At 29.4% G+C, this 10,844-nt stretch overlaps 1 protein-coding gene across 2 annotated transcripts in view; it reads right to left on the bottom strand.

The window, feature by feature from the left end:
* The window catches only part of LOC106461720 (intersectin-1-like), a 223,110-nt gene that overhangs the window by 143,677 nt on the left and 68,589 nt on the right, over positions 1 to 10,844 (bottom strand). For both annotated transcript variants that reach the window (XM_022388749.1, XM_022388750.1), the window contains exons 11-14: positions 6,099 to 6,210; positions 3,251 to 3,400; positions 1,974 to 2,114; positions 950 to 1,037 (exon numbers count right to left, since the gene is read on the bottom strand). In XM_022388749.1, coding sequence (XP_022244457.1) covers positions 950 to 1,037; positions 1,974 to 2,114; positions 3,251 to 3,400; positions 6,099 to 6,210 — 491 coding nt within the window. The remainder of the gene's footprint in view (positions 1 to 949; positions 1,038 to 1,973; positions 2,115 to 3,250; positions 3,401 to 6,098; positions 6,211 to 10,844) is intronic.

The raw sequence follows: 10,844 nt of genomic DNA, 5'->3' as shown, positions 1-10,844 counted from the left end.
CATTAAAGGGTACCTGGGGCAATAGGGTTAAACAATTAGCAATTATCACTTATCACCCAGTTTTATCAAATGTTGCTTGTTGAAAGGATTTTAAAAATTTTCATTGTTAATACCTTCAGAACATAACTGATATCACATATATATAAAACACTTGCACATTACAGATTATAATACATAACATTAAGTTACACACAAAGTCTTAAAGACGTGAACACAAGTCCCAGCAATTAGAAAAAAATAGCTTATTACCAAATAAGCTCATGCATAAAGTTATTATATAATAGGAGAAATAATTTATCCTAAACTATTTTATATCTAGGTCTATAAATAGCTCTGTATATAAATTATGATTACAGTAGTACCTTATTAAGGTTTTACTAAACAAACACTTTCCAGTAGATCCTTAACTGCAAAAAAACAATGATGATAGAAATTTTAGTATGGAAAAAAAAATCAAAACCTACAAAGTTTGACTTTTTCTTGTCAAAGGTTACGAATGAGAGGTAGAATTCCCTACCACTGGTATACCTCAATGATAAATCAAGTGATAGACTGGAATTTACATTTATAAATCTCATTATGTTATCAACTGTATACTGCATTATATCATCACCACAACCAATAATACATTTCATTTTATCACTATTAGAATACCAAACAGTCATCCGTAAGAATATTACATTTTATCATCAGACGTACATATCACAACTATCAATATTATGTCACCATTTGGATAACATCACCATTAATTTCATAATATAACATATCAATCAATTGTAATTCATTTAATTAGCAATATACATTTATGTATCATCAGTTGTATTCCATCAACATTAGCTATATTACATGTCATGAACAGTATACTATCAACTTATCAATATTATATCACATGTTCCACACATGTTAAAGGTCATGTTCTGAAACGGCAGTGTGGCAAAAAGTCACTCACCTGTTGGATTGTTTTGTGAAGCAGTTTTGAGCTGACCACTCGTGTGCATTTTCTCCTGGTTCAAATCTAACAGTCTATCATTCAACTCCTGTGAAATAAAGAAACTTATAACACAACTACTACTGAATGAATATCTACTTACCAAGTAACTTTAAATGCTAAGTTCAATTTTTTCCAATTAGGCCAAGCATGTAGGACTTAATTAACATAACAGCCCAAGAAAAATGGCTAAATTCTGTTGTGCGTTTTTTTTTTATAACTTTGCATAAAACTGTACAACGCTATCCCCAATTTTGCACTGAAAGATTAGGGGAAAGGTAAATAATCAACAGCATGTTATGAGCTACTCTTACCAAGGAACACAATTTTCTAGCAATGAGAGTCAAACCTTGAATCATCAGATTCACAGTCCAGACACATTAACCACTAGGCAATGCCTAAATGGAAGTGCAAGGAAATATAAGATTTTGGTCAAATCTTCTGAATTAATTTTGAAGATGCTACTCAATATTTAGTTGACAACAAAAGCAAATTCTCTGAGGTCTTTCCAGAGGTTAATTAAGAACAGCAGTTTAAAAAGATAACCATAGATCATAAAAAATGTAAATCAACAGATTTATTGTATTTATGCAATTTCTGAAAATTTATGTTGTAATATTATGAAATGATAAACAATTGAAGATTTATTTATACTTAAAAACTATAAACATTTGAAATCAATGATCTTTGGATTATTAGAGAATGCATATTAAAAGAAAAATGATAGTTATTTTCACATTGAAAATTAAAAATTAAGTCCTGGCAAATTAACATAATAGTGATAAAATTCAAGTTTCACATTATTTTCATCACTTAAACCTACATATGTTTCATATCATTAAAAGGTTTTCCTACAGATTTGTATATGCACATTTAATTTTATCTTTGATGACCAAAACTTTTGAAATTGTCATCTACTAGTAATGAGTTTATTAAACATACATACAAAACTGTGAAAAATATATTAAAGCATTATGCTACTAACCTTCATCTGTTGCTTCATACTGTTTAATTCTGACAGCTTAGTATCTCTCTGGACTCTCATGTCATCAATGGAAGATTTTATATCTGTTACACCTTTTCTGGTCTCTGACACTTTCTGTGACAGCTCATTTATTTTGTTGTTCTACAAAGATAAATGTAACTTAATAAACAATTCAATGTACATCTCCACAACAAACTTAAATTCTTAAACCTTTATCTAAAAATAATTGTCAGTTAACTAGTTCTAGCTGAGTATATCATTACTTTTTAGGGATACATGTTACAGATACTCTTCATAAAATCAGACCAAAGACAGAAATTTTACCTGACCTACCCTGTTTCAGAATGCCTGATCTTAGCACTTTTTAGTAAATAACTAAGAAATTATTCAATTTATTGCGACTTGGAGTTTTCATTAAAATAAGAATATTGGAATATCTTTTACCAACCATACTAACTTTTTGACACTCCAACTCAAACATTTTTATGAGATTAAAATCCAAAACTGAAATAAGACAGCATTGGTATACTGGCTAGAATGGGTGTCTTGTATTATAAACTCATCAAAATCATTCAGCAGCATTCTTTCGATAATTGAAGATGATGTAGAGAAGGGGAAGAATACATTATACAAAAAAAGAAAACAACTATGTGTTATCTTAACACACAAGTTGGGACCAACTAAAAATTAGCTTAACCTTCCTGTCTGTTAATATTTCACTAACCACACGTGTACTTGGTTTACAAAATAAATAATGCATTCCTGCCAAATTTGGTGTCAATTGTTTTAATCACATTATCATAACATAGAAACATTAAAACCAATAACCACCGCCACTCAAAAGTAAACTGCTACAAACAAAGGGAAACTGCTACAGGCTTTGATTTCCATACTCTTTTTATTTTTATTTCAGGCACCACATGATTAGCCCAGCACTGCTGTCTTTTAAGAAACATAGCTTCTACGCTGGGCATAACTGTGCCCTTCAAAACCTCTTTGTTAATGTTTCGGTTTTCCAAAGGTATATTCAGGGTCACTCTGAAATGTATAAATCTCCGCTGAATATAGTAGGGAGTACCAGGACTAGATATAATGCACATTTGGTTTACGGTCATATATCATGCTGTTTCCAGACTCTCTCATATAATTGCTCAAAAGAGGCACATGCCACTTGGATCCTTTGGTCGAGTTCTGCATCAAGGCTGTTGCTGATATTTGGAAGATGAATATTTACAAACACTTTCATATAGTTTTTCAAAATCAAAAACTATATTTACCAGCTGTTCCAGTTCATAAGTAAGGTTTTTACTGTGGTTTTTCAGATGGCACACTGCTTCTTGTTCTTTCTGTCGCTGAGCCATCAGTTCTTGTTTTCTCTGTCGTTCCCACTCTAATTGTCGCTGCCTCTCCATTTCTCTTCTTGCTGCCTGTCATGGAAAGGAAAAAACAAACACTTTTAGATTTGTATAAACTTATTCACTTAGAGCCTTTCTCTATTCTAAACAAAAATAGTATGTCAAGAAACAACAGTGTATAAATAAATCTCAAATTGACCTTTTGTGTTTCCATATTATAACTTTTAATGTTTTGTGTATCTTCCCTAATTATTAAGTCTATTGTAGACAAAAAATCAAAACCTTTAATGAAGTATTTTCATTAAAATTTTCTCCACAAACATAGAGTCATAGTGTTGATTGCTCCGAGTGCAGTGATTTTCATGTTAAAATAAAAAATACCATTCTTCATCTGAAAATTGTCATATTTCATTTGCATAACCTCTAAAATCTCCTATATAAATTTCAAATGGTTATTTTTCTTCAGTATAATTATAACAGTTTCTACATTGCAAGGGATTACATTTTACAAGTAAATTAACTCTCTTTTGCAGGTCAAACTGTGCATGCCACGACATTTTATTGAGTTACATTTGAAATTTAATTAAACTACTTAATTATCATGGTATATGAATAAACTCGACATCAAAACATAGATAAATCAATTTTAATATTAAAGAAGTTTGAAGTTTTTAGCATAATAAGGAAATATTTAAAAACAACCTCAATCTCCAATTCTCACATGAATTGTGACATCTGTTCTTTAGTCTTCACCTCTTCTTTAATATATTTATCACCCCTCTGAGAAGTCACAATTTGCTAAGAGATTTCTCCAACATTTAATTATACTGTATTCATAACCAATAAAAACCCAAGGAAATTTGCTATAAAATGATGTATTATATGAAATTATATCCTGTAAAGATAATTGATATAAAACTTTTTTTTGAGGCTAATTTCCCATGGGAAACACATCAAGTAGTTTAGTTGAATTCTTAACAGCTTTTGACATGTAGCTAGAGTTGGAAAAATTGTAAGTTATCAGACACTGCCTGCTTTTTCCATGTTATTATTCTGTGTTCTTCGGTGCATTATTTAATTAAAGAAAAAAATGTTTTTGAGAAGTAATAGCATTAGTATAAAATATTAGTTAATGACTATTAATGATGTGTGGGAACCCTGATACATCTGCTTCTACTTGAATTTCATTGTTTTATTGCCCTTTGAACCATGTCTAACAATTATTCGCGCCATTATAAGTCATAAATCACTTGATGATTGTACAGCTCACATTACACTATCAAATTATATTATGCACGAGGCACTTGTGAGCACACCTTGTGAAAACTTATTACATTATTATTATTATTACTTATTTTACCTAATCTAGCTTTAACTAAGAAAAAAGTTTCTTATTTTTACATTTTAGTTAACTTTACAACAATAAACACATGAAAAACAAAAAATAAAATACCTACCTAGATCTTTTTTTTCTATTGATGGCTAATTTTATACCAATGGTACTACAGCACTAAATAATGCTCCAAAGAACAAAAATATGTAAAAAGCATAATATGCCCCATAACTACCACAATTTTTCTAGCTTTCTAACTAAGCGACAAGGCCAATTAGAAATTCTGCTAAACTTGATGTACTTCCAGTGAGGAATGAAGCTTGAAGTGAAACTGACAATTCTCTGCAGAGAAAATAACATATGTCATTTGATACAGTAAAACCTTCACTTTGTTTTGGCTATAAATGATACACCACAGCTGGCCTAAGAACAATTAGGTATTAGTTTATTGGCAAGCAACGATATATATATTGTCAAGCATTACCAAAAAAGGAGCGTGGAAGCATTCCTGACAGAATGACAAAGCAAATAAACCTTTAATGTTAGTGATGCTTTGCTTCAGAAATGATAACATTATAATGAGTAATTTATGCTTAATTTTTTATTTCTTGAAGGGGAGGTCAATAAATTACAGAAGAGAGGATGCCTAGAGAGAGAAAATGTCACAATTCTCGTCCTACTGGATAATTCTAGATTGTTTTTTTTTAAATATTGCTTTATAAAAGTAAGAACTTAAAATATGGATAACTGGTTTCATTTTTATGCTATATTTATTGGTATATCATGATATAAAAATAGTTGAATTAAATATTGAATTTAACTCACTAAATCCTCATGACGTGTTTTATAAAAAGTTTGAAATCAAGAGTACATCCTAGAAAATATTTTAATATCCCTTTTATGGAAAAGTCATGGATTTCACAGTTACCAAGTTACACATCTTTAAATATTTTGAAAACTGCAACATCCATTTGTAGGCCAATAACCTCTAAATCATTATGTATGTTTCTTTAGAACTATGTAGGAAGCAATGCCAAAATTTTCCAAAGTATCTAGCCTAAAATATAAAATTTATTTAATAGTTAACTATAAATGGAAAGCTTGCTTTGTTTAGTGCCATCCAACATAAATAAGGTAACAGCATTGCACTTTTATTATAGTGACTGATCAAAAAGATGTTTGAAGCATTAAAAATGCATATAATATCAAATAATAAGTCAAAGACTTTATAACATAGTGAAAAATGCAATTCAGTTGTGGGAATACTGCTATAAAGAAGTGATATGTTAAAATCTAAAACAGTAGTCTATAGTAACATTAATATTCTGGACATATTGAAATTCTCTAATACAAGCAAAATATTAACTCAAAATAATGCTTCTGTTCTATTTTTTCTTCAGCTTGTAATATAAAAAAATTACACATTTTTCTTATCACCTCTCTCTGTTCAAGTACTTTTCGCCTTTGTTCTTCTTTCTCTTGTTCAATTTCTCGTTGTTTAGCAAGTTGTTTCTCAAGTTCTAGTTGACGTCTTCTCTCTTGCTCTTGCCTACAATTAGAAATTACAATTAATTACCAAAAACAAATATCATAAACTAACACTTTTGAAAAGCAGATGTTTTCTTTTTCCTAATTCCTCCCTGAAAATGGAAAGTCAATCTATTTTCTAAAAACACTCAGGCTACTGGATATCTTATGTTATTATTGAACTTTACAAAAATATAGAAAAGACTGATACTCTCAATTACAACCTAGGTAAAAAAAAAAAAAAAAAAAACAAATTACAAAGGGTCTGATGACACAGAAATAAGACTGGTTTTCTAGATACAGGGAGACAGGCATACATTTTTCGCTGTGCTAAGAGAATTTAAAAAGTCATACTATAATTCTCAACAAATGCATACTGTTATAAATAAACAAAATGAACATTCCTTGATGATCAGAGAGTTAAGAAACAGTTTATCAACAGAACGTATACAAAAGAGCAAAAATGCATGAACTTGACATCAGAATAAATACACATAGAAGAGAAGAATAAAAACTGCTATTGGTTTTCATCTTTCTCAGGCTTTGCATTTAGAAAATGTGTAAACAAAAATATTAGGTACAGAAAAACAGCAGTTAGAAAATTGTATTTACCGACTCCTTTCACAAGTCACTTTCCACTTACATGAACTGGATAAATATAGCAGATATACACACAACACTCATATCAAAGCTAAGCTTATAGTCAACTCAATCCCTTGGATCAGAGTGTATCTGCAAGTCTGGTGGGCCGTTTATAACCATCTTTTGTCATTCCATATGTTATTTCAATGAGGAAAATTGTATTGCATTTGTTTTTCAGAAAAGGAAACTGACTGTAAGGAATTGTTGGAAAAAATGCTTGGATTTCAACGCAATGGGTGCATCCAGCACAATGAAATGCTCATGTTTGCAAAGTAGCTGCTGGGATTTTTTTTCAGCTGGATGCTACTGTTCCTAGTCATTTTACTAAGCACAAGAAAATACTGCTTCCAAAGTGAGTGCTTTTTTGACAGTTGTATTTTTGTAAGGGTCAAAGGGGAGATATTCAATTCAATTAAAATCAATTTATTCGACATGGTACAGTAAAGTCACGCATGTATATAATACCGATATGGGAAAAATAAAAAAACATTCCTCCCTTTATAAAGGTTTTCCATTCATGCTCCTATCTTTGAAACATTTCTTTCAATCAGTTGACAGAGGAACTCCTATTTTCTGCATGAAATTCACACACAAAAAGAAATACTGTTCTTAAGCTTTTTTCCTCCAATTACCCATTCAGCACATATGAAGACTGATGGATTAATGCTGATACTGATATGAAATTTTAGGAATTGCAAAAAATTAAACAATTTTCCTGCACTTTTCCAAAGAAGCATTTCCATATCTTTGTATTTTTTGTACAAGTAACTATTCAGGAGATACAAATGGTGACAGACAGGCATTTAGCTAATATTTCTAGATTTAATGAACATTTTAATTTATCCTTGAATTTACACTAGCCTTAAGCTGAAAGCAATCTCTCAATCTTCAAACTTTTTCTGACCATACTGTTAGATGTAAATGTACATCTAATTTTTCAATATACATTATCTACCACAAATATTAACTTTTTAAAGAAAGGTCAAATAACATAAATGGCAGTTGTAGGTCAGGCAAGAGTTGGAAACTTATTTTAATCTTTAGCATATGAATATCTCGACACCTTTACATAACTAAGTGTAACAGAAGAAAATCACAAGACTGCAATAAATCTGAAGAAAATTCAAAAGGTGGCTCAAACTAACAAAAAAGAATCTTGACACCTATGTTTACCTCTTTCTGTAAAAATGGTCAGAGTGTAAGTGATGGCCTTTTATAGTGCTACATTTAAAAATTGATGAAACAACTTTATTAATAACATACATGTATATCTCTAGTATGAAAACACAGGTTATAATTCAATTTTTATATTATCTACATTTTAACCCTTTAATTTCAAAAAAATTAAAAAAACCAAAACAAGTAAAAGCAAAGAAAAATAATTAATATCCTGTTAGAATAATACAGTGACTGAAAAAGTCAAGTCTGTTATCACATAATAGTTTTAGATTCTTCTTTTTTTGCTTGTATGGGTTTTAAGGGGCATGGGATATACTAATCAATTAACTGAATGTAATTGACTAATGAGCTCATCAATTAAACAATTAACAAATACCACTAATCACCTTTCAAAGTGTTTCATTTAAAACTTTATTATCAACATAAATCTATAAACCTGGAACAAAAACTTACATTATAATTACAATTTCTCTATTATATATCTTTTAACCTCTTAATTTCAAAAAGAAATTTTTAAAAACCACAACCTTCCTTTTCTATTTCACTTCAAAACTTTATACCTTTTAAAATAGGCTACTACAGTTTCCAGCTAATAACAAATACAAATTTTACATAATTAATGTAAGTATCTAAAATTATTATCTTTATTCATTATGGTTTCCATATTACATCTTTTCATACACTTTGTGTATCTTCACAAAATTTGACAAGTAAACATTAGAAGTTGTTTGTACACAAAATATCAGTTTTATAATGAAGTATTTGTATTAAAGATTTTTCTATAAATACATTGAGCTTCACACCATTATAAGTTGTAAATTACTTGGCAAAGATATGGCTCATGCTAAGCTATCAAATTAAATTACACATGAGCTACTCACTAACTACTCACAAATGTACCTTTTAAGTTTTTTTATTATATTATTATTTATCTAATATAAAAAATTTACTATTTTTTATATTTTAGTTACTTTTATAATAATAAATAAAGAATACACATGAAAAACAAGAAATACAGTACATACTTGGGTCTATTCTTTTTTGCTCTTTACCATCAATGACACTTAACCCTACTTTATTATACTAATGGTGCTACTGTACTAAATAATTTTTCTTTTATAAAATAATGCACCATAGAACACAGAATAATAAAGTGGAAAAAGCAGACTATCTCATAACTATACACAATTTTTCTGGCATTCTAACTATGCAGCAAGAGCCATTCAAATTTCATTTAAGCTTGTTGGAATCAAGCTTGAACTGAAAACAAAATTTAAAATACTCTTTACAGAAAACAATGGAATATGGATGAAAACCTTGGCTTTATATTGGTTATAAATAATATAGTATTTAAAATTACAGAGAACTATTGGCAATTTGTGAAACAGAGGTTGTGACAGGTGGGTGTAGAAAGAAGGGTCTGACTGTCTATTTCATGGCTGTGTATCCAAATAAGATTAAAGGCTGTGAAAATTATGCTCTGCTCGAGTGATGATGGTCAGGACTGCATTAATCGTGGCACAGTCATGCACTGTTTAACTCTATTTTATCACTAAATCTTCATATTTAATCTGTTATATGTTCTATTTTTACTCAATACAGACTAGATCTACCTCGTAACCACCATAATAAAATACAAAATAAATCAAAATTACAATTTTTTCTTTCTAGAATTACTTCAAACTGTAGCAGGAAACATTTCTTTACACTAAATAGTTTAAAACTTCTTAACCTTATACAACTGTTTATAATTAAATATTATTGTTTTATTCCCTTTTAGATCGAGATTTTTAAAATACCTGCCATAAGAAGTGTCAAAATATGCAGTAACATGAAGCAACTGTTACACTAACCAAGTTACATAGAGCACACGCTACTCATGAACTGTTAGTCCTAGCACATGTACCTCATAGAAATTTTTATTATTATTATTATTTACATTATTTCCTAATTTAACTTTATCTAGCCTAAATTCTTTAAGTTTTACTATTTTGGGTACTTTTATAATAATAAATAAATAATAGGTAAGAAAACAAATAATATAACACTCACCTGTGTAGTTTTTTTTTTTGCCATCAACTGTCCTATCTCAGCCCTACTACTTTACATCAATGCTACTAGTCCACAAAATAATTTTTCAAAGTAAATAATACAAAGAATAATTTCATGTGAACAGCTGAGAAAATGGTCTTTCTGCAAGAAATTGTCTGGCTCTCTAATCTAAGTTAGAAATTCAACTTTAGCTCCCACTATGTTCTCATAGGAAAAAAAGTTTTCACTTCAGCTAAATTGTCAATTATCTGTAACACCACGTGGTGTAAAACATATGCCAATCAATCAATTGAAATCTAAGCTATCTATTGGTTATAAATTTAATGGCAGTCGGGCTTAGTAAAATCTATTAACAAATTGGAATTTACAGCAAAGTAGTAGGCATGGAGATTGGGTCAAAACTATATATTCATTTGACCTTTTAATGAATATTCATCTGTTCATTTTAACTATTAAAAGTGCTTTGTACATAAGAAAGCCTTAAATTACACAAGTTTATAAAACTTCAACAAAAAGTAAGTATTCTTTTTTTAAAACTAATTGATAATAGCTTTATTATACAATATATTCCCTAAATATCTTGTTAAACTGTTCTATTGACCTACCTGGTCAATAAATGACAACATAAAGTAATTAATGTATATCATAGGGCATGATATGACAATTAATTTTTTTTTATAAGTGAATGAAAATTAAATTGTTACCCTTAAATTTATGTAGAAAATAGAGCTAAGAGCAATGAGGGGGAATTATATATTATTTTATTTTGGCACCTTTTTTTAA

This window comes from Limulus polyphemus, unplaced genomic scaffold (genome assembly GCF_000517525.1).
Source record: "Limulus polyphemus unplaced genomic scaffold, Limulus_polyphemus-2.1.2 Scaffold1018, whole genome shotgun sequence".
NCBI lineage: Eukaryota > Metazoa > Arthropoda > Merostomata > Xiphosura > Limulidae > Limulus > Limulus polyphemus.
The sequence above is the reverse complement of the archived record's forward strand: the minus strand, read 5'-3'. Positions and strand labels throughout refer to the sequence as shown.